Here is a 25628-nt window from a genome sequence, read left to right as displayed (position 1 = left end):
ATAAATCATTGAAGGTTGCAGGGCAAGTTGAGACAGCGATTAATAAAGCATACAGCATCCTAGGCTTCATTAATAGAGGCATAGAATACAAAAGCAAGCAAGTTATGTTAAACTTGTAAAGAAAATACTGGTTCGGCCTCAACTGCAGTATTGCGTCCAGTTCTGGGCACCACACTTAAGGAAGGATGCAAATGTGTTAGAGAGGGTGCAGAAAAGATTCATGAGAATGCTTCCAGGGATGAGGAACTTAAGTTACGTGGATAGATTGGAGAAGTTGGGACTATTTTCCTTGGAGAAGAGAAGGTTGAGGAGATTTGATAGATGTATCCAAAATCATGAGTGATCTGGACAGAGTAGATAGAGAGAGACTGTTCCCATTGATGGAAGGATCAAGAACCAGAGGGCACAGATTTAAGGTAATTGGCAAGAGAAGCAATGGCGACATGAGGAAAATCTTTTTCAGACAGTGAGTGGTTAGGATCTGGAATGCACTGCCTGAGAGTATGGTGGAGGCAGGTTCATTCGAGGCATTCAAGAGGGAATTGGATTGTGATCTGAAAAGGAAAAATGTGCAGGGCTATGGGGAGAAGGCGGGGGAAGCACTAGGTGAATTGCTCCTTCAGAGAACCAGTACAGACACGATGGGCCAAATGGCTTCCTTCTGCACTGTAACCATTCTATGATTCTTGAAGGAGTATAAAGGTGAACTAAGACAATGGGCTCGATTTTAACTCTGTGCAAGTGGATGGGTTTTGCATGGCTTAAACTCGCTCAAATGCTTTCAGGCATCAAGAATTTATGTTACCAAAACAGGTTAAACACTGGGCTTTGTTTGCTTTGGAAAACCAAAAACTTTAAGGTGATCTATTTGAAGTTTTCAAGATTACAAAACAAATTGACAAAGCTGATTCGGACAAATTGGGCAGAATTTTCTGAACTTAGTCCCTGCCAAAATGACAAGCAAGAAAATTCTTTTCAGTTCAGGTTCACAACGAACAGAATTGGCCGACTCAGTGATTGGTGGGAGCAGAGAGTAAGCATTATGACCCAGACACCCCCACTGGCTCCATCATTGACATCAACGAGCTAACAAGAGAAACGCCAGGGACGAGATGTTGGGGGTAATGGAGGATTGGACCAGGGTGTCACGGAGGGAAAGATCCCTTCGGAATGCTGACAGGGGAGGGGAGGGGAGGGGAAGATGCATTTGGTAGTGTCATCATGCTGGACGTGGCGGAAATGGCAGAGGATGTTCCTTTGGATGTGGAGGCTAGTGGGGTGGAAAGTGAGGACAAGGGGAACCCTGTCGTGGTTCTGGGAGGGAGGAGAAGGGGTGAGGGAAGAGGTGCAGGAAATGGTACGGACAGGGTTAAGGGCCCTGTCAACCACAGTAGTGGGGGAGTCCTCGGTTGAGGAAAAAGGACGACATATCAGAAGCGCTGTCGTGGAAGGTTGCATCATCAAAGCAGATGGGTCGGAGACGGAGAAACTGGGAGAATGGAATGGAGTGCTTACAGGAGGTAGGGTGTAATCGAGGTAGCTGTGGGAGTTGGTGGGCTTATAATGAATATTAGTCGACAGCCTATCCCCAGAGATGGAGACAGCGAAGTGAGGGAAGAGGTTTTGGAGATGGACCATGCAAAGTTGAGAGAAGGGTGGAAATTGGAAGCAACCAAGACCCAACCTCCTGCACAGCACTCCTCAGAACACCACACTTTTCATCTCCACTCTTTCCGCTCTCTCCAGGCACTTCGCTTCCCCGTCTGAGCAGCCAACACACAAACTCACCCTAATCCTATTGCCCTCTCGCATCCATGCCTTGCAGTCACCTGTCACAAATGTTGGCCTTCTCTGCTACCCACACAAGCCATTTCTAATGGTCATAACTCTCTTCTTCCTCTCCTTGTTGGCGAAGAGAGCACACAACCTTGGGGAGAGGCAGAGACACGGGAAGGGGTTGTGGGGGGGTGGGGGTGGTTGGCCTCCCAGAGACAGGCACCTTGAGGGCCACTGGCAATCCATGCCCACCTGCTCCATGAGGAAGGAGGTCTTCTTCCAGGAGTCTGCAGCTGTCAGCTATGATGACCTGCCATAAAAACCTAAGGCTCCTGAGGAAATATTTCTCACAGATCACACATGTCAAGAGAACCTGTTGATCCTCTGTCTGTCGACCCTGTGTTGGGGGGTCTCACTCCTTGGAGCTGGTTCTTTGGGCTGAATTTTGTTTTGAAGACAGGTGTCCCGGCGGCAGGTGGAAGGCAGGAGAAGATCCCGCCTTGGCCTTCCGCTGGACCCCCAATGCAGTTTGACGGCAGGCAGATAGGCAATTAACTGCCCGCTGTCTGGGATGCCGTCCCTTTAAAGGTCGGGCTACCGTCTCCAGAGCTGCCAGCCAATCTGAAGGCTAGAAGCTCTGCAGTAGTGGTAGCGCCTCTGGAGTCCCTGCAGTACTGAGGACACCGGTCTCCCCTGGAGAGTTGAGTGGATTCAGGGTCACCAGAGTCATTCAGCCAGGCCCTGGTGATGGGGTGAGGTGTGGAATTAGTGAGAGGGAGGGGGGGTCTTCTTGTGGTGGGGGGGGGCGCGGGGTTGGTGATTGCTGCATAGGGGGCCCCTTCTGGAGGCCCTGGATTACCCCCAAGGGAGGGATCCCCCTCGACCCGGCTAGGAGATTGTCAGGTTTTACCTAGCAGTGTCGCCCCACGGAGGCAGGTCCTCTGCCTTCGATTAAATTGTGGCAGAGGTGGGAAGAGGACCATAAGTGGCCACTAATTGGCTTCTTAAGGGCCTCAATTGACCTGGGGTGAGAAGGTCATCCTCAGGCTTCCCTGCCCTGGACTAAATTGGAAGGCGTTGGGAAGGCAATGGGTACTGCATCCACCCCACCTTCCCACACAATTTTATGGGACCAGCCCGCCTCCGATCTGTGTCCCTCCCTTCTAGCTTGTGCAGCAGCATGTGGCTGAGGAGAAATCAGCTCCTGCTCTCGCTGGTGTTGCGCCTGTTCCTGCTGATGCTGTTGGTGTTGGTGTTGCTGCCCCTCTTGTTCTTCATCAAATTTGCACCATTCTGGTGTGCTTTGACCAAGGTTGCTTGCAGATACTTAGAATTAGAAATTAGAAAGTGGTGTATTATTTGAGACTGGGATTCAAATTGCAATAATTTGGTTTGGAGTCTGTACTGTATCATTACAGCTTCTAGACCAGAAAGGTACAATTAAAAAAGTGTGCTGAGAAGTACACTAACAACCAATTTCAGATTATCAATCGGACTCACACTTACGCTTGCTAGAAGTTACATATTTTCATAAGCAGGGACCTGTCCTCTGCAGGCAAAAGGAATATGTCCAGGCGTTGCACCATGTTTGAATTAAACAAAGCCTGGTGGACAATTTCCTGGTGCATTCTCCATGGCAAAGCCTCAACCAATCAGCACCTTTTTCTCATGAAGTATAAATTGTTGTTCCCTTTGAAATTTGGCATTCTTGCATCTGTCCTGATGTGTGCAAGACAAAAAGCTTCACTAGCATGTCCTTTTTTCAGCAATACTCAAGTTCTGTATTACCAAGTGAATAAAAAGAATGTTTGAATCCATAATTTAATAACAGGTAAGGCAGCTAAACTGAAATAGGTACAACAGTAAAGCCTAAAAAAACCCCCCCGATCATCAATAAATGCACTCTGGAAGAGGATAAGTGAAATTAATAGTATACGGAAAATGATTTGTAGACTATAATTTCAAAGTTATTCCTACCTCCAAGATACCTTTGATCTATTGCTTACAACTGTCATCAGTTGTATCAATACTCAGATACCTGGATGGCAAATAATTGTGTTTTTCAATGTATAGCTGTGTTCTGGTGGTTCTATGTGAATGTTTCCATTTGTTGGCCAGTAGCTGAAGTATCGACTTATCTGTTGATGGTTTTCCAATGTCCAGGGTCAAGCCAAGAATCCATTACCAAGTCCTTGTTTGACAGCTCATAAATGGAACGCCAAACCACAGAAGTGCTGCCTTCCCACACTGAATATTGATGCACTGATTATGTTCGAAGATATCCGATCAGAACCATCCTGAGCAATTTATTTGACAGTGTTTACAGAAATAATGGCAAATTTGAAATATAATGACTCATTTAAATATATTTCAGGAAATTAGTTTTTAAAAATTGACCAAAAATGAAATAACCGTTAAGATTGGCTTTTTCTTTCAGAAATGGATGAATCGACCTATTGCTGATGTGTATGTAGTTAAAGTGATGGTTACAGTAGAATACATAGGCTGTTGTATGTTCAAAGGCAGCAATTGATGGATGCCGATGAATTATATACCACAATAACAAAGTTTGCATTTACTATTGGCTTTTGAACCCTCTGATGTATTATTCATTGAAATATACTCCAGTATACATTTTACCATGGAACATGTAGCATTCATGAAGGTTGGGCAATATGATTGACAGTAAAGGATTTTAAGCTCCCAAATTAAATCCATGATTTCATCAAAAGCACTATTGCACCATGTGATTTGAACTGCAAAGATTGTCGTGTTTTATTCATGGGCAATTGCAGACTCTATATGTGGTATATGATATACAGCAGATTAGTATTGATATGCATAATGCCCAGTCTTTGTAGAGGGAATGGAACAGGTAGGACACACTTTCCAGAGCCTATTACTATAGAGGTATGATATGCAAGTTTGCTGAATAACTGCTGATGGAGGGAGTTTAGCTGTGTTTAGTGACACCACCACAAGATTTGTAATTGCACTGTGGGAAGACAATAATCACCCAACACTTTGCCTGGAATATGTAATTTGATGCCATGAACGCTTACTGAGTGGTGCTGTGCACAAAAGGCTCTGGGGCTCTTCCACTGCACAGCACCACCGCTCAGGCCTGGCTTGAGCAATGTGCATCATTGGCCTGGTGGCAATGTCAATATTCACCCCATTTATTTATTGCTGTTACTTGTGACAGTTCGATCAACAGCTTAGGTAAAAGCCATTTAAAGTGACGGTGGTAATGCTGTAATGATTTCTAAAGACTAAAATTGCAACAAAGCCCTGAGCTGCAGTATAAGTTGATTTCTTTTGAAAGGTTAAGCAACAGCTCCAATGTTATTACACTTACCCCAGACTTCATGGGTATCCATTCAATAGTCAGAGTATACATTTTATCCAATGTGCAGACATATAGGAAATAATTCCTATTCCTACATAAGCCTAATATTGCATCAAAACAGACCAGGAATAATTTAACCTAAACCTTCGCATTTTTGAATATGATTGAAATATGTATCAGGTAAATGATGCACATCATGTCGCAAATATTTTCCTCTGATAATGAATATACCACTGCAAAATTCCAGTACAGATTCAGGCTGCATAAAAAGCCTAAATAAACACAGAGAGTGATGTACTTTTATTGTCCTAAAAATTTTAACACCAAGTCATTTCGTTCCAAAAATATCACTGCATTCTATAATAATCATACTGAGCTGAAAATTATTGGAAAGTTCAAAATACAATCATATATTAAAACATACATGGGTTCATATCACTCTGATAATTTTTCTTAAAGTAGATCTAAAAACAGAAAAAAATCAGTTGGCCTGTGAAAACAGGAATTTACCTGGTCCTGTCAGCACTCTAAAGATTATTGAATGGAATAAGTATACACTTAGCATTATAAATAGTGACTCAGTTAAGATGTCCCAAAAAGAACTAAACATATTCCTGATTCAGCAGAGGGCTGAGAAAAACGAGTTTCAGGCAATAAGAATCAAAAATAAACAGTTTCAGATCCTGAAAGAGGACCTAAATGTCGGATAAGGATTATATGAATCTGCAATAAAATTATGTATTATTATCTCCTGGAAATAATATTCCTAATATATGACAATAACATTATTAAGTGCTGCATCTCTCTCTATTTCTTTGTAAAATAAGGTTAAATTTCCCTTTACATTGATTTTTATGACCAGCTATCATTGTGGAATGTGTAAACTTTTTAAGCTAATTTTAGATGACAGTTCTTTTAGTGGATAGGGTCTGTTTTGAGTGAATGTCGAACCTGTTCATGCTATATTCCTGTATGCACCTCAAAACTCATCTGTTTTTAAAAAATAAGCACACAGAGGAATTTAATGAGTATATTAAATGTTTGTACAGGCATTGCACAGGTTTGAATATGTACCTCAGTAATGGGGTGCAATGTCTCTAGTGATTTTTATTTTAATGCGACTCCTACCCAAAAATGGATTTTAAAATGAAGGAAAGCTAAAAAAGCAACTATTTGCTTGTTGAAAGATGGTCACAAATAACTCATGCAGCATTACTCGATGGCAATAAATAGGGAAATGTATCCTTGAGTTCTAGGCACGATCCGGCATTGCTAAATAAAAGAGTTTCTGCTCGGTTGTGCAAGTTTTTCAGGTGCAATTTGCCTGAAATAGGCGTAACCTGCTCAAAAGATTGCAGAATATTAAGTGCAAATTATGATCAGTGCAAATCGAGTTCCACAGACTTTTGCATGGGTCCAAAAATGCAATCTGCATGGACTGCAGCGGTTCAAGAAGGCGGCGCACCTTCTCGAGGGCAATTAGGGATGGGAAGTAAATGTTGTCCTAGCCAGCGATGCCCACATCCCATGAACGGGTAAATCAAAACATTGCACTGGAAGTAGATCCCGTCCACAACTGGCCATGCCCCAGGGTGAATTAATCATCATTAGAAGTTTCTGCCAACTGCGCTCATTTGCAGGCCTTTGATGAGGCTCGAAAAATTAAGCTGGATCTTTGGTCGCAAAGGCATTAATAAAAAAAAAAGAAAACAGGCATGTTTTAAAAGCTTTAGAATTTTTTTTGTAAATTTATTAAGAAATTGACTACAGTAACTAATATAACTAACAAATAGTTCTCTTTTTAAAAGCCATTTTCAGTAGTTTAAAATCGGGGTTACTCACAGGTGATGGATTGACACTGTGATTTAAAAAATGCTTGTTGTGATCAACCCATTTTGAGCTGTATTAAACAAACTGCGCCAAGTTACCATTCTTAAATATAGCGAGGAATAGTTTTTAAACCAAATTTTTTTCATAAATTACAATTTAATATGCTGCCTGATGCTGCTGGTTCATCACAGATTTTGTGCTCAGCGATATGCAAATGAGTTTAAGTGGAAACGCCAGAAAAAAATAACTTTTCAAAATGGACGCAATTTTGGGTGCAATTTGCACCCGGATCACTGATTGCTGAAGCTGTACCTCAAGATTTTTAAATAAACATCATCTGATGAAAGGTCACAGACCTGAAACGTTAACTCTGTTTCTCTCTCCACCAACCTGCTGAGGTATTTCCAGCACTTCCTGTTTTTATTTCAGATTTCCAGCATCCGCAGTATTTTGCTTTTATTTTATCCAAGAACCTTTTAGTTAGTTGCCAGCTACCTCACAGGCTGCTGCTGCCTCTGTGAAGCATCACCAGATTAGCTATTTGAACAATACAAATTAGTTTAGCAATAGATATCACTATACTAACAGGCATTCAACTTAGAGACACTTTAGGTTAGAAATTGGCTTGGATCAGTTATCAATGCCAAATGGGCACCGAAACAATCCCTGCGGCCAAAAATAGAGACTGAAGAATCATGCAAAATTAGTGCTCAGGCCTCACTGTAGCAATAGTGGTGTGCTGTGGGTGCCAATTGGACACCCCTCACAGCTCGCCAGTCTGAGTCTTGCGAATTTCCCTGAAGGTATGTACAGGAAGTCAGGTTGGGTGGGGTTGGGGTGGCAATGATGCAGGTTGGCAGTCACATGAAGCTAGGAGGAGCAAGTGAAGTAAAAACATGAAAAAAAAAATTAACTTTTTCTTTCTGTGACTTCCCGCAATCCTTTTAAGCAGTACGCTTTCAGCCAGCACTACCTGCGCACTCCATTGAAAATAGCAGACAGTATGAATAGCATCTTGTGTTTGTAGCAGTCTGATGTGAATCTCTTGTTGTATAAACTGAACTGCTCCAGAGGTCATTTGATTGTTGTTTAAGTAAATTAGCAGCTATTATTTATATCGGGTTTGTTAATTTTCATTTAGCCAGCTGAAAGTTTTAAAATGTGCCCTTCATGCAAATCTTTGCAGTTTGGATTCTGTTGGATGTGCAGAAAGTAATCAGTAGTATAATTTGCTCAGCAAATTATAATTGTCATCTGATTCAGAAAATTGAATATGGTAAAAGGTTTTCTCTTTGCCAAGTATATAGTACTGCTCGACCACAAATCTATGACTATTTCAGCTGGGTTATCATCACAAGGAAATTGACAGCCATACATGGCTGGAAATTGCTCCATGTAACAATGATTGCACTCCTAGTTAGTTCAGACTAAAATGTAATGCTGGGTTCCATTGATGGCTCAATGAATTTATCCAGTGAATAGCCAAGTATATCAGAAAGGTAACGAATTTAATTCTCCAGTTTGTATTGATCATAGTTGGGCTGCATTTTCACATGAAGGGAAAAATAAACAATAATTCTCACTCCTGAACATTACCGATTGAAACTTGGAGGGCACGAGTGAACTCAGTTGTGATGTGGTGCCCTCTCATGCCCCATAGGTAAACAAAATGCTATCGTTCATTGTCAGGACTTGCACATGAACCAAATGAACATTTTTTTCTTTTAAATGGAAAATATAAAATACCTGCCACATCCAGTCGTGAATGGTGGTGGACAATTAAACAACTAACAGGAGGAGGTGGCTCCACAAATATCCCCATCCTCAATGATGGAGGAGCCCAGCACATCAGTGCAAAAGATAAGGCTGAAGCATTTGCAACAATCTTCAGCCAGAAGTGCCAAGTGGATGATCCATCTCTGCCTGCTCTTGCATCACAGTCTTCAGTCAATTCAATTCACTCCGCGTGATATCAAGAAACCGCTGAAGGCACTGGATACTGCAAAGGCTATGTGCCCTGACAACATTCCAGCAATAGTACTGAAGACCTCTGCTCCGGAACTTGCTGCGCCCCTAACCAAGCTGTTCCAGTACAGCGACAACACTGGCATCTACCCGGCAATGTGGAAAGTTGCCCAGGGATGTCCAATACACAAAAAGCAGGACAAATTCAACCCGGCCAATTACCACCCCATCAGTCTACTCTCAATCATCAGCAAAGTGATGGATGATGTTGTCGACATTGCTATCAAGCGACACTTGCTTAGCAACAACCTGTTCAGTGAAGCTCAATTGCGTTGCGCTGGGACCACTCAGTTCCTGACCTCATCACAGCCTTGGTTCAAACAAGGACAAAAGAGCTGAACTCAAGAGGTGAGGTGAGAGTGACTGCCCTTGACATCAAGGCAGTATTTGACCGAGTATGGCATCAAGGAGCCCTAGCAAAACTGAGGTCAATGGGAATCAGGGGGAAAACTCTCTGCTGGTTGGCGTCATACTGAGTGCAAAGGAAGACGGTTGTGGTTGTTGGAGGTCAATCATGTCAGCTTCAGGACATCACTGCAGGAGTTCCTCAGGGTAGTGTCCTAGGCCCAACCATCTTCAGCTGCTTCATCAATTACCTTCCTTCAATCATAAGGTCAGAAATGGGGATGTTCGCTGATGATTGTGCAACGTTCAACACCATTCGCAACTCCTCAGATACTGAAGTAGTCCATGTAGAAATGCAGCAAGACCTGGACAATACCCAGGCTTGGGCTGATAAGTGGCAAGTAATATTTGTGCCACACAAGTGCCAGGCAATGACTGTCTCAAACAAGAGAGAATCTAACCATCTCCCCTTGACATTCAATGGCATTGCCATCACTGAATTCCCCACTATCAACATCATGGGGGTTACCATTGGCCAGAAACTGAACTGAAGTAGCCATATAAATACCTTGGCTACAAGAGCAGATCAGAAGCTAGGAATCCTACAGCGAGTAACTCACCTTCTGACTCCCCAAAGCCTGTCCACCATCTACAAGGAACAAGTCAGGAGTGAGCTGGAATACTCTCCACTTGCCTGGATGGGTGCAGCTCCACCAACACTCAAGAAGCTCAACACCATCCAGGACAAAGCAGCCTTCTTGATTGGCACCCCATCTACAAACATTCACTCCCTCCACCACCGACGCACAGTGGCAGCAGTGTGTACCATGTACAAGATGCATTGCAGCAATGCATCAAGGCTTCTTAGACAGCACCTTCCAAACCCGCAACCTCTACCACCTAGAAGGACGAGGGCAGCAGATGCATGGGAACACCACCACCTGCAAATTCCCTCCAAGTCACGCAACATCCTGACTTGGAACTATATCGCCGTTCCTTCACTGTCACTGTCAAAATCCTGGAACTCCCTTCCTAACAGCACTGTGGGTGTACCTACCCCACATGGACTGCAGCGGTTCAAGAAGACAGCTCACCAGTACCTTCTCGAGGGCAATTAGGGATGGGCAATAAATGCTGGTCTAGTCAGCAATGCCCACATCCCATGAATGAATAAAAAAAACTATTCAATAGGCAGACCTTTTTAAATGAGGCACACATATCAAAATCCTGAGGATAATACAATGATGGGTTGTTTCTTTTAGTATATTATTTCAGCACTCCGAATGTGTTCTGTTTCTGGCACAGTTGTGTTCCAGACTGATTCTAAGTGTAAACAGTTTGAACAGAAATGTCATTGTCTGACAAAAGAATATAAGTCTTTTAATGAACTGGATATTGCAGCCAGTATTGAACTGATATCAAATTTCAGACACGTTTCAGTGTGATTATTGAGCACAAAGGAACAATAATCCATCCCACTATTACTCATCACTCTCATTTTGTTAGTTATTAAGTGTTACGATCATAGTTTCTATGGTATGTTAAAGTGATTATTGAATCTATGTGTTTGAGTTTTGTTTTAAATGCAGCATACAAAATATAAAGTATTTCCAATTATGGTCATGATGCATAGTTTTTTTGGCTTCAGTGAAATTATTGAAAAGGCCAAACAGAAACTGGTTAAAAGAAACCTCAATCTTGAATATTGATATGAATAGTACCAAATGATTTTCCTTATTCTCTTTCTACCTTTGGACTGGAGCTAATACAAACTCTGAGCCTTTTATGGTTTCAGATGCAGCCTATACAAGCACTCTACTTCCAAGGATTGTTTTGTTACCTGTTGTTATCTATATATTATTTAAGAAAACCTTTCATACGGTACTTCCTGTCTACAAACCTTACTTCCTGTTGTCATGACATTTGGTCACACGGCTCTGACAACATTTATCATTGTCAATTGCTATATCAATATTTGGCATTCAATTTTGCTATGTCAGATGTTACAATGTAATTGCAGATAAAGGCCTTCTCGGGTATGCAATTGAAACCCGACCTGGGCCTAACAGAACCACATCCAACCCAACCCGACCCGACTACCGGAATGAAGCTCATTATATCAAAGAGGTTGTGCTCACTGCAGACTAGTGTAGAGCTCGGATGAACGTTTTCTGCCTTGACATCCTGGCTGTTCAAATTTTGAAGCTTTTCCCTCCCTGAGCAAAAGGCAGCACTGTGTCTGACTCGGCCCAACCCCACCCAAGCCCGAATGCCAGACCTGGAAGAGAGACCCGACCCGACCCAAACCCGACACATGTCGTCGGGTCTGGTCAGGTTTGGGTCGGGTAGCTCTAGTTGCAGACTCTGACCACCAAGTATATCTGAAGTGTCTCCTCCAACTCTATGGAATCTATAATATATTAATATTATATTCATCAACTGATCATGGACAATACTACAAAAACTTGTATTTAAATAGTATCTTTAACATAGTAAAATGTCACAGATTAAAATCAAGGGCTGAAATTTCACCACAGAGGCAGAAAACAAGAGCTGGGATATAAATAGAAAGTGCTGGATATACTCAGCAGGTCTGGCAGCATCTGTGGAGAGAGGAGCAGAGTTAGCATTTCAGGTCAGTGACCTTTCATCAGAACTTTCTGTTTGTATTTCAGATTTCCAGCATCCGCAGTATTTTGCTTTTATAAACTGGAGCTGGGTTTCTTTTCAGTCCAGAAACCCATCTTTGGGGGCAAGACTGATTAAAATTATGATTATCACGTTGGTAAGCCCTTAATTGGCATGGAGATGGGTTTCCAGTCCAATTAAGGGTGGTGGGCGGGTTCTTGAAGCTAGAAGGCCAATCGGAGGCCTTCCAACTTCAGAGGAATACCCAGCTGCAGTACAACACCAGTAACTGAGAGGGTGCCTCAACAAGAAGGTGCCCCCTTGCCACTTTTTAAAAACTTTAGTTGAAAATGGAAAAAGCAGACAAGCCACCACTGTGGTGTGGGGAGAAACCCCTCTACAGGGTGGTCTTTGGCTATACCCTTACCCGGGCAGGCAGGGAGGGTCTGTATGCCTGCCAGGCGTGCTGACACTGCAGCTTGACACTGGGTGCCCGCCTCCAGGCAGTTGATCTGCCCCTCATCAACTTGGTAAACTAGAGGCTGACTGGAAAATCCCAGTTAGCCTCCTAAACTTACCTCTTTCTGGCCCTGAACTTGTCTCCTCCTTATATATTCCCTTCATAATATTAAACACTTGAATCATATCCCCACTAGTCTTCCTTTTTATGATGAAATTAAATGGGCTTCTCATCTTCCTCTCAATTCTCAAGTTAATGGAACTACTCCAGTCACTTTTTATGCTGCTCCCAACATTCTATAGATTTACTTATTTATTTTGACCATAGCTAGGCACAAAACTTTGATTGTTGTCTCACTAATTTGTCTTCACGTTCCTTCTGGAAGGCTCTTTCTCTCTCTCCTGTCTCTCTCTTTCTTTCTCCTCCAATTCAAGTTTCCTCTGTTCCAATTGTACCTTTGCTAGCAATACCCTGTCAGAGTCTACTTCTAACCCTGTTTCTGCTTCTTCAGATTCAAGGGTAAAATAGTTGGCCACTAGTCTTAGGAGTTCAGACTTCCTAGCTTTGCCACCTACAGTGATCCCACACTGCTCAGCTATTTTCCTCAACTCTTCCATCGACAGTGCTTTTAACTTATCCCAAGTTACTTCACCCTGGCTTGGGGAGCTACTAGCTTCCGTCGCAGACATGTTAGTATTCTAGCACACACAACTGCAAGAAAACCAGTATTGAAATCTTTTCTCTTTTGTTTGGGATCAATTTGGCTTCCCACTTCCAATTTCTCGTTTGTCTGTGGGTAAAATCTTGGATGCTAGCTCCCAAATTTCTGTAACGACCAGGTGGGAAGGGGTCTAGGGGTTCCCTCTCAGCCTTTACCTGGTTTGACCGTAACAGGGTTTAAATTTTAAAACACCGTGTTTTTAGCTCCCACTTAGTGAATCCTTGTTCACTGCTCCAATTGTAAGGCAAAGAAATCAAACAGGTTTCCTTAGATTTAAGCAAGAAAGGTAGAAATTTATTAATCTTAAACTCTAATCCGGTTAACGACTACAAATATGCGACGTGACCACCCTAGCATGCATACGCGATAAACACACATGCAGATAGAGACAGAAAAAGTAGAAGGAATAAAGGGGAAAAATTTGAGGCAATATCTGGTAGTTACAGTCCTTTAAGTTCAATGTGGAGTCTTTGGTTGCTGGTAAGTCTTGAAATTCATTGGGGCCCAGGTCACGCTTCAACTTGTTCCGATAGTTTCAACTTTACTCTCTTGAGGTTTGTATGTCTTCTGTGGGTCTGGTGGCTTGGGAGAAAGCAACTTCCTTTATTTTTTTTATATAGAGATACAGCACTGAAACAGGCCCTTTGGCTCACTGAGTCTGTGCTGACCATCAACCACCCATTTTACACTAATCCTACATTAATCCCATATTCCCTACCACATCCCCACAATTCTCCTACCACCTACCTACACTAGGGGCAATTTACAATGGCCAATTTACCTATCAACCTGCAAGTCTTTGGCTGCGGGAGGAAACCGGAGCACCCAGCAGAACCCACGCAGTCACAGGGAGACTTTGCAAACTCCACGTAGGCAGTACCCAGAATCGAACTCAGGTCGCTGGAGCTGTGAGGCTGCGGTGCTCGCCACTGTGCCGCCCTGTTCCAGCTTCAGTTGCACACTGCCTTCTGATTTCAAACTGTCCTCCGGCTTGTTCAAAAAAATCTGGACCTGCCAGTTAGTCATGTGACCAGCTGGTTTAACCAGTCCTGGCTCTGTGGATTGTATCATCTTAGCAGGGCCTGGAACGCGCTTCCTTACCTTCAATGTCTGGTGATCAAAATCCATTTGGGTGAATTGGAGCAGGGAATAATCCTTTGTCTCCACAAGCAGCATCTCTTAGTATGCAAATATCCTTCCAGCCCAGTGTCTGGTGATCTTCAAACAAGTAATTTCTTCACCCCAGCAACAGTTTAAAATCAATGTTCATATGACGCAATTAATGTGCCTCATTGTTGGCAGGTGGGGGTCTGCATGACAAGGTGCTGTTTCACATTGTGGAGATGTTACTAATAATTAGTCAATTAATGATTAATCATTAATTGATGAATGGTCACAGACCTGAAATATTAACTCTGTTACTCTTTCCACAGATGTTGCCAGACCTGTTGAGTATTTCCAGCATTTTCTGTTTGTTCTCAGATTTCCAGCTTCTGCAGTATTTTGATTATGTCATGGTTAATCACCTTCACAAAAGCAGTTAGGAATGGGCAATAAATGCTGGCCTTACTAGCGACACCTACATCCCCTGAATGAATAAAAAAACTATCAAATAGAGCTTTTATCTCTTAATAAGAGATTAGAGAAAATTTTGCTAAATGAACTTATAAAGAAGGCACTTACAATTATGCTACACAGCACAAAAATATTCCCCTTCGCCTTTCTGTACTGTTGTTATTGGGCCTAAAATCTGCAAGGAATGTGCATCCCAGTGTAACTTCATGGGGTTGATGGGAAGCCCCTTGATTTACATACCGATGGTAGATGATCCTATCACTAGTTTGCAACTACCACTAAATGGGTTACAAATTGCAGGGTAAGTATGCTGGATCTGGGGAGGAAGACTGGGCAGGTTGGAGTTGTCAGTCACTCATCCAGGAAGAACAGGTAATGTCCCCTGTGGATCCTTTTGTAAGGAAGTTGCATTTAATCACTTTTTAAAATGGTACTTTTTTTACAGGTCCAAGCCACGATCTGAATTCTCAGCTGGGATCCACCGGCATCATTCAGCAGGTCAATGGGCCCGATTTTAGCCAACTCAAAACCCTTTCACTTACACAGAGTTAAAACCCGGCCTGATATCAGGGGATATGTCAGTTGGTGTTTGTGACATCTAGGGACACGGGAATTCCTGGCCTTTGATGTCCTGGCCCCATCTTGTGTTGATGGCCTTGTCTGAGATGAGCAAAGGCCCTATTCTCAACAAGGCCCATAGGAGCTTTAAACACAGTCTAATTAGAACATAGAACATAGAACATTACAGCGCAGTACAGGCCCTTCAGCTCTCGATGTTGCGCCGACCTGTGAAACCATCTGACCTACACTATTCCATTTTCATCCATATGTCTATCCAATGACCACTTAAATGCCCTTAAAGTTGGCGAATCTACTACTGTTGCAGGCAGGGCGTTCCACGCCCCTACTACACTCTGTGTAAAGAAACTACCTCTGACATCTGTCCTATATCTATCACCCCTCAACTTAAAGCTATGTCCCCTCGTGTTTGCCATCACCATCCGAGGAAAAAGGCTCTCACTATCCACCCTGTCCAGCCCTCTGATTATCTTATATGTCTCTATTAAGTCACCTCTTCTCCTCCTTCTCTCTAACGAAAACAACCTCAAGTCCCTCAGCCTTTCCTCGTAAGACCTTCCCTCCATACCAGGCAACATCCTAGTAAATCTCCTCTGCGCCTTTTCCAAAGCTTCCACATCCTTCCTATAATGCAGTGACCAGAACTGCACGCAATACTCCAGGTGCGGCCGCACCAGAGTTCTGTCCAGCTGCAGCATGACCTCGTGGCTCCTAAACTCGATCCCCCTACTAATAAAAGCTAACACACCATATGCCTTCTTAACAGCTCTATTAACCTGGGTGGCAACTTTCAGGGATTTATGTACCTGGACACCAAGATCTCTCTGCTCATCTACACTACCAAGAATCTTCCCATTAGCCCAGTATTCTGCAATCCTGTTACTCCTTCCGAAGTGAATCACCTCACACTTTTCCGCATTAAACTCCATTTGCCATCTCTCAGCCCAGCTCTGCAGCCTATCTATGTCCCTCTGTAACCTACAACATCCTTCGGCACTATCCACAACTCCACCGACCTTCGTGTCATCCGCAAATTTACTAACCCACCCTTCTACACCCTCATCCAGGTCATTTATAAAAATGACAAACAGCAGTGGCCCCAAAACAGATCCTTGCGGTACACCACTAGAAATTATACTCCAGGATGAACATTTACCATCAACCACCACCCTCTGTCTTCTTTCAGCTAGCCAATTTCTGATCCAAAGCACTAATTCACCTTCAATCCCATACTTCTGTATTTTCTGCAATAGCCTACCATGGGGAACTTTATCAAACGCCTTACTGAAATCCATATAGACCACATCCACGGCTTTACCCTCATCCACCTGTTTGGTCACCTTGTCAAAAAACTCAATAAGGTTTGTGAGGCACGACCTACCCTTCACAAAACCGTGCTGACTATCTCTAATGAACTTATTCTTTTCAAGATGATTATAAATCCTATTTCTTATAACCTTTTCCAACATTTTACCCACAACCGAAGTAAGGCTCACAGGTCTATAATTACCAGGGCTGTCTCTACTCCCCTTCTTGAACAAGGGGACAACATTTGCTATCCTCCAGTCTTCCGGCACTATTCCTGTCGACAATGACGACATAAAAATCAAGGACAAAGGCTCTGCAATCTCCTCCCTGGCTTCCCAGAGAATCCTAGGATAAATCCCACCTGGCCCAGGGGACTTATCTATTTTCACACTTTCCAAAATTGCTAACACCTCCTCCTTGTGAACCTCAATCCCATCTAGCCTAGTAGTCTGTATCTCAGTATTCTCCTCGACAACATTTTCTTTCTCCACTGTAAATACTGACGAAAAATATTCATTTAACACTTCCCCTATCTCCTCCGATTCCACACACAACTTCCCACTACTATCCTTGATTGGCCCTAACCTATCTCTAGTCATTCTTTTATTCCTGATATACCTATAGAAAGCCTTAGGGTTTTCTTTGATCCTATCCGCCAATGACTTCTCGTGTCCTCTCCTTGCTCTTCTTATCTCTCCCTTTAGATCCTTCCTTTTGAAGCTCTTCCAGGAATTACACGGAAGTAAAAACAAGAAATGCTGGAACCACTCAGCAGGTCTGGCAGCATCACAGGTTATAACCTGTGACATTTTTAATATTTGTCAGTTCCAAAGAAGAGTCACTGACCCGAAACGTTAACTCTGCTTCTCTTTCCACAGATGCTGCCAGACCTGCTGAGTGGTTCCAGCATTTCTTGTTTTCATTTCAGATTTCCAGCATCTGCAGTATTTTGCTTTTATTACACAGAAGTACATTGAAAGGGCCACAGATTTTCACTCTCCTTATTTCTACCATTTATATAATTTATCAGTATTAAATATGATTTACCATAAATCTTCCTGGAACCTAAGTTTCAGTAAACCCAGTTAAATGATCCTTTTCTCAGTGAAATCTCTTTGTTGAGATAAGTAGCAATTGTTAAGTGGAAGCTAAAGGACAGATTTCTACAGGACACCATTGTAAACAGTATCCAGCTTTAAGCAATCCTAATTATGACTACTCTTCCCTTTCTGTCTGATATTTAAACCAATTTTCCACTTCCTCTTCTCTAGAAATCCTGGTTGGAATTTTGCCATATACATTTTTAAAGCTGCTACGTACAATATCGAGTAGCTTTTCTCTTCATCCGCTTACTCAGTTGTATCCTTAAACCTTTCTGCTAAATTTATTGAGCATGGCCTGTTTTTTTTATGAGCTAAAGCTGGCTCTCATTTATTTCCTTCGCTGTCAAGCTAGCCAGCCTGTAATTTCCAGGTTTGTTCCTTTGCCCTTTCTTGAAGATTGCAGTCACGTTAGCTATTTCTAGTCATGCTATTTCCAAAGAACCGCTACAGTGAATTTTCTGTAACTGCTGGTCTCAGGAACTACATGTACAGACTGTTCTTCTTGAGGCCAAAGAGTATCCATTATTTCTAATAGGAGCAAGCTGTTTAACCAAAACTTTTTTGAAAACCCAGTGATTGAAGCCATCTTTTAACCTATTAGCTCCATGGTCTGCTCATTAATCATCCATTTGTGACCTGTAATCAAGTGACAACAGTCTCATATGATAGTAATAGCTAAATCATAAACTGATGTGCGGTTTTACTTCAAAATGCATAAGGCGATTGGATTTACTTACTATGCTGTATTAAATGTCAGCTATTGAACATAATTTAACTTCTTTAAATCTTTTTCAAGCTGACAAGTATTTACTGGATGGTTTTATTGAAAAATATGCTGTTATGGGGTATTAGTTGCTATATAAGGCATTTTGATTGCATGTCATACATGTTTCTCATCAAGTTCAAATAAGAACTGGATAGTTTTCCAGTGAAAGAATCAATTGAAGGATGGTTTAGTATTGTTAGAACTTTGCGACCAATCAGCCAGGCTGCAATTATATATTCTTGTCCTTTGTATTCATGTGTTTCTTATCGCTGCTAATGTGTGTTTCATAAAAGAATTACCTACCCTTCTTCCTGCTGTAAATATTGCTTTGCTTTCTTTTGTTGTCGCACCCATCATCTTCCCTCTTCTCCTGAACGCATTGATTCATGTTGGGCTGCAGTACTGCAGTCATCAACTTCACTCTAGTATTGCATCCAAGTTTCCATTCTGAGCTTAGCTAGTGAGTGTCATCAGCTGGTTCCACTGCCTGTCTCTACATTTATTCAAAGTGCACAGGTGTACTCTTCGCCTCAAGTTAATGACGAGTAGCAGTCATCAATTTTTATTTTGGAGCTCTCATCTTTACTAAGTTTCAACATAAATTGCTTCTGTTCATCCTATGAATATCTATTATGTCATCCCTGACTAATGATAGCCGTCCTCTACTTCTCTGTGTGCTTTATCTGTGTGAAACATTTTATATCCTCTTAGCTCCACCTCTTGTCTACCTTTTGCTTGTGGGCATGTTTCTGTGATTCTAATAATAGCAATATTTTTGAGAGCTCCAAAGATCTCCAATCCCATCAGTTCATTCCTAATATGTTTATCCTAATACTCCTTGCTTTAGTGTTAAAGCATTTTGTTCTGTCCTGAAACAAATTGGTCTGGATTTTATGGTTAGCAGCAAGCGAACTGCACTCATCACTCATTACACTCACTCATAAACTTTCTATGGGCTGTTGCATGGGAACTTGAAGTGATTAGAAATCCATTTGGGTACGGCACCCTCTACATGGAATCTGAGATTTGTGCGAATAGAGGAAACAATGGTGTGTTCCTTAACCCAATCAGATTGAAAAATTCTTAATGAAATCTGAGTAACTTTAGATTTTGTTTTATTTGTTCTTGGGATCTGGGCGAAACTGGCAAGGCAGTATTTATTGTTCAACTCTACTTCCTTGAATGTGGTACCACATAAAAGGAAATAAAGAGTTTTATTGGTATATTGCCTTTCACAACATCAGGACATCCCAAAGTGTTTTACCACCAAGGAAGTGCTCGTAAAGTATAGTCACTGTTGTAATATAGGAAGCATGTTGTTGGACTGGAGTCATATGAAGGCCAGACTACGGAGCAATGTTTGGTTCCCTTCCTTGAATGACATTGGTGAACCAATTGGTTTCATGCAATAGTCCAACAGTGTTCATGGTCATTTTTATGATGTCAATCCACAAATTACTGTTCATTGAATTAATTGTGCCATGGTGACTTTTGAACTTATGTACCTACTAGTACAATACCATGACTACCAAACTACAATACCACCTAACATTTGAGTGGAAAGCAACTAATCTGTGGTTTACAGTAACATTTTGGTTTAATTCTAGTCATGTAGTTAGACTTATAAATTACATAATTGATGTGACATATGGCGTGATTTTGTGCTGGAACCAGGGCTCCCGGGGCTGGGCTGAACAAAACAGGGGAACCATGCATCAGCTTTTCTGCAGCCCCCCACCCCACCCTGTATTGATCTTTTAACCTAAGTTTCCCGCACCAGGATCCCCATCCCTTTAAAGACGGGGGATCTTGCCTCCAGGAGTTGCCAGCCAATCAGAGGGCTGGCTTCACAGCAGTATCGGCAGCACCACTGGGAGCGGTGGCCACTGCCAGTACTGCAGGGGCCTCGGACTCAGGCCAAGCGCTGGAACCCTGTACCAGAGTCCAGAAGGCCCTGGTGTGGGGGGGCTGGGGGATTGTCATGCAGTCCAGGGGGAGGAGAGGGGGGGGTTCCAGGAGCTGAAGTGCTTCCCAGAGTGGGGGGGGGGGTCCTCCATGGGCTACAAATTGCCCACGGAGGAGGGACCTGCACCCTCCCCACCCACCCCGCCCCCCCCAAAGCACGCATGGTGGGGGGCACCTCCTGTTACAAGGCCTCCCCGTGCGCCAGAGGCACCCCCTGCCATTGGTAAGAACCCAGTGGCAGCAAAAAGAGGTGCTTAATTGGCCATTAATAGTCCTCTTAAGGGCCTCAATTGGCCTCTGGGCGGGAAGGCCGTTGTCGGCCTATCCCGCCCCCAGGAAGATTGCTTGTGGGCGAGCCCTCAACACCCCACCCCCCCAACCCCCTGCCACCCATCGCGATACTCCGTGCCCCCCCCCCACCTCTGACCCCACCTCAGGGGGCGACACAAAATCCCAGCCATGATTTTACACACTCCAGACTAATTCTCTGTGGATAACACAACATGTTCTTATTATCAATAATACTGTTCTTATTGGCATTAACACATTTAATATTGCTGCAGATTTTAATGAGGTAATACCAGAGACTGAACGACTGGACAGCAGCTTGCAGAAAGCTCGAGCCCAGCTCTCTGTCAAGGCAAGACGACAGCGACCATCTAGATCTCGACTACGAGACAGCATAAGCTCCACGGAGGGAGATGACAGCCTGGAAAGAAAGGTAAGTGATTTTTTTCGACTGTAGGGCTGAATGGTCTCCCACCCTCAGCCAGTATGGATCATTTGGCAATGACAGTGTGAAGTTGAACTGTACATTGGGAAAATCCCAGGTTCAATTCTAACCTGTGCTGAATTAGCTGATCTCAGTCAGTTTGTCATAGGGGTGTTTTAACCTTGACTTCACCCTGACTGCTGTTCAGTCTGCTGGAAAGTGGTGTGTAAGTGGTGACTTAAGATGACAACAGCACTAGACCTGGCCATGGTAGCTTCTATGATAGTCAAATAGCCTAGGATTGATTGCTTAAGCTCATAAATAAAGAATGGGCTTTTAGGTGAGATGGTGAAGTATGCCCAGGGAAGCATAATCCAACAGGAATCAAAATCTTCAGGAGCGGTGGTAAAGGGAGAAAACTGTCAAGCAAGACAATATAAAAGCAGAGGTAATCCGATACATGTAGATGGAATGGAGTCTGAGCACCAAGTAATAGACGCCATGTCGTATATTATTTAATTTTTTACAAATTGACCAGAATGATTGCACTTTGCTTACAATCTATACTGTATTGTTTTCCGCAATTTTAGGCTTCAGATAGTTATGGAAGCCCACTGCACTGTATGAGATCTCCTTTACATTCTTCCCTGCGGGGCTCTTCACCATCTTCAGAATCCGCTATCTCTTCAGCATCTCCCTCACAGCGAGCCTCGTCTTTCTCGTTCGATGTTAACATAGTGAGGAGAACATTTGAAGAAGGGGAGCAGGCATCAATGGCAATGACACGTTACCAGACTCTGACGAATGCTTCTTCCCAGGAAGCCCTGGGCTTGACACCTACCAGTTCCCCTTCCAAATCCTGCCACAGCTCTGACACTTCTCCAGTTCATGTGAGGAGGGAGAGAAGAACAGAAAAGCACAGTGAAGGTGCAGTTATTCATTTTTGCCATTTTTCCTGTTGAGATATTTTTGGCTTGATATCTGGACTGAAGTTGGTACAATACATAATGCAATCAAAACAAAGTTAATGGTATAAGTTATACATGTCATACAGAATATTGGTGTACCAGCGTGCAGAACAATGGAAAAGGCCAGATGCGCATTCACATCATAGAGTTCATTACCTTAGCAACATTGCTGTGAGTGCCTGGCAGCGGCTATACTAGAAAGCCATCCTGAGCTGCTCTCGCATGCCTGCTAGTGGTTACTTCCAGAGTGGCCTTGTCAAAAGCCACAAAGTTCTAACACTAGCACACAGCCCTCAGAATTATATATGTATATTTTTTGGCAAGTCCGTCCAGGGTTTAGGAGACACTTTGGGTGCAAACCTAACCCACTCATCGGGAAGCGGACAGGATCTGATGTAATACTGGTTTTATACCCGGCCCAACTTTAGTCTTCATTGAAGTCAATGGAAAGTGATATTGGGTGGGGTGTAAATCTGGCATTCCACCCAATCATGTGGGTTTCCCACCTGGAGAGCTAGGCTAAAATGATCCCCTTTATTGCAATAAACTAAATCTTGTAAAAAAAACACAGCCCTTTATGTAATAAATATTTAATATACTTTAGTGAGGCAATGGTTTTTGTTTATAAACTGCTTAAACTATGCTCAGCCTCTAATAATGATCATTCACCACTGAGCTGAAATATCTGACTTCTTAATGGATGAGAGAACCAAATACCTGCAGTGACAGGGAGATAAACCAGCAGCTTTTTTGTTTGAATTATTTATATATTGTATCATCTTGTGCTATGAGCAGAACTTAAGCATTTAAAAGCACTGTTCAAACCCGGGTCTTCCTGTTTCACAACAAGAAATGCTGGAAATACTCAGCAGGTTAGGCAGCATCTGTGGAGAGAGAAGCAGAGTTAACGTTTCAGGTCAGTGACCCTTCTTCAGAACTGGGTCACTGACCTGAAACGTTAACTCTGCTTCTCTCTCCACAGATGCTGCCGGACCTGCTGAGTATTCCAGCATTTCTTGTTTTCGTTTCAGGTTTCCAGCATCTGCAGTATTTTGCTTTTACTTTCCTGTTTCACATTGGAAGACTGCAGTATGTCAAACGAGTATGTCAAAGTGTCAGTGAGACAGTGCTTGGTAACAAATTGGACCTCGTTACATCCATTTTTACCTGTAAAATGGCTACAAGAGACAATTTTGCGGCCTAACATCCTGTGCCCCAAGGACACATGAAAGATGGCCAACCCAATATTGATTTTTGGGCATTTTTCAGGCGTCTAGGGTGCCTGTCTAAAACAGGCGTTTGGCCACCTTTCATATGCTAATGAAGGGCCTAATGACTATTTGAGGTCCTCTTAGGGAAATGGGGTCTACAAGAGGCCTGAGGGCTGACCTGCAATTGATCCCTTTCCCATTCTCCAGTCCCTTGACATTTATCTCTGGGCCAGTGTCACTGAGCAAGGAACCTGAGATTGATATTCTTAAGATGGTCGAGCTCTCTGTGGAGGCGAAAAGGTTGCCGACAGCTTGGCCAAATAATGTTAATGAGGGTTGAGGCCCAATTTCAGGCCAGCCTCAAGTCTCCCAGTTGGGGCGCACACTCTGTTTAGCCCAAAAATAGGTCTAAGGGAACTTCCACCACAAAACTAGCAGGTGGTGTTACAGTCAACAACATCACCTCAGCACTTCAAAGCAGGAGATGGATTTTGTAAATTTAAATGGGAGGAACTTGATGCTCGGGCTATGCTTACTATACTAGGAAAAATAATTGGTAAATACCAATTGCTGAATAGAGCATCACAACCTCAGAGGCTGGTCTCGGAGTTTCTGCAAACTCAGCTCATTAGGCAGCCAGGTTAAGCGGGTGCTCCCCACTCCTGCATAACTTCCCACGATAATTGAGCAGTGTGTTAAACAAACAGGTGAAGTTTGCAAGTTGTGGAGCATCAGGTATGAAATGTATGGCAGATTAACATGGGCAGAATTGTACCAGCCCCACAGCGACAGGCTTGGAGGTAAGGGGGAGCTGGTAAAATGGCGGGGGAATGCATCGGAGTGGAACACCGAAGTCTTCCCACCTCCAGGCAAATTTCCCAGGGGCGGTTGGTCAGCGGGATTGGGAAGGCACAGGATGGCGACAGGGCCAACCGAGTCTGTTAAGCAGCCAATTGACAGCAATTTTGAAGTGACTTTTAACTTTGCCCTGGGGCACACAGGTTTCACGGAGTGTCAGCACCTCCCTGCTAAATGGAGGTGAGGGCTCAATGGCAGGTGAGTGGTGGCTGTAAGTGGCAGCCATAGAGTACAGCAGAATTACTAAACTGGTAGGCTGAGGTTCAGTTAAACAAAAGACTGAAAAATTGGAGGGATTGCACAGTATAAGCTCATATCGGAGGGCACTTATTGGAAGGGTGTCTCCCAGGTCCACTTCATCTTGTGCAGGTAATACTAGGGGATTGAGGGGCTTTGTGCCTTGAGGGCTCCAATTCCCAATGGGTGATAATGCACTCAGAGTTTGGCTGCTCCAGGGAAACATGTACAGCCACAGGTTGCAGGGCTGCAACAGCCAGAGGAGCACCAGCCTCACAAGGGTGCAAGGGGACCTGGACGATGAGAGTGCATAGGGCCACGAATGCAGGCTAATGTTGGCAGAAGGCACCACCCAACTGAAAGGGTTTACAGACAGAGGCTTTGCTTTATGGAGATGTCAAAGCACCAGTGTCTTCGAAGGCTGCGTCTGGCCAGGCAGTTGGTAGTGGACCTGTGCAGAATGTTGGAGAAGGAGCTGAGGCCAATGGGATGTGGTGGCCACCCATTGCCTGTGGTGGTGAAGGTGACAGTGGCACTCAATGTTTATGCCTCAAGCTCATTCCAGGGATTGTCTGGAGACATCTGTGGGATCTCCAAGTCAGTGGCCCATTGCTGCATCAAGCAAGTGATGAATGTAATGTACTGGAAGACAGGGCAATACATCAGGTATCGCACTGATCAGGCTAGTCAGGCCAAGAGGGCGATAGGAGTCAGGGCTATCCTTCAGGTGCATGGGGTAATCTACTGCACGCATGTGACCATCACCTCTCAGAGCTGCTAGGAGCCTTCATGAACAGGAAGGGGTCCCACTCGCTGAATGTCCACTGAGTCTGTGACCACCACAAAAAGATCCTGCAGGTATGTGCAAGGTTCCTGGGAAGCTGCCACGACTCATACATCCTTAGAGAGTCACAGGTGCCTCAGCCCTTCAAGCCACCTGAACACCATCGTGAATGAATATTGGATGACAAGGGGTATCTTGGCTGCTTACACCTGTCCAGAACCACAGCACAGAGGCAGAGGACACCTACAGCCATTGCCATGTGACTACAAAGGTCACCATTGAACAGACCATAGGCCTTCTGAAGATGAGATTCAGACACCTGGATAGATATGAGGGAAGCCGTGCAATATGCCCAATCAAGGGTCTCACGTATCGTGGTGGTTTGCACTCTACACAACCTGGAACTCCAGAGGGAAGGAGCATTGACA

The 25628-nt window shown here is 43.5% G+C and overlaps 1 protein-coding gene across 1 annotated transcript in view; it reads left to right on the top strand.

The window, feature by feature from the left end:
• The window catches only part of ppp1r9ba (protein phosphatase 1, regulatory subunit 9Ba), a 473359-nt gene that overhangs the window by 350839 nt on the left and 96892 nt on the right, over positions 1 to 25628 (top strand). The window contains exons 13-14 of the mRNA XM_068013062.1: positions 20994 to 21151; positions 21733 to 22069. Coding sequence (XP_067869163.1) covers positions 20994 to 21151; positions 21733 to 22069 — 495 coding nt within the window. The remainder of the gene's footprint in view (positions 1 to 20993; positions 21152 to 21732; positions 22070 to 25628) is intronic.

This window comes from Heterodontus francisci, chromosome 33, assembly GCF_036365525.1.
Source record: "Heterodontus francisci isolate sHetFra1 chromosome 33, sHetFra1.hap1, whole genome shotgun sequence".
NCBI classification, from domain to species: Eukaryota; Metazoa; Chordata; class Chondrichthyes; order Heterodontiformes; family Heterodontidae; genus Heterodontus; species Heterodontus francisci.
This window is presented reverse-complemented; position numbering and strand designations above follow the sequence as displayed.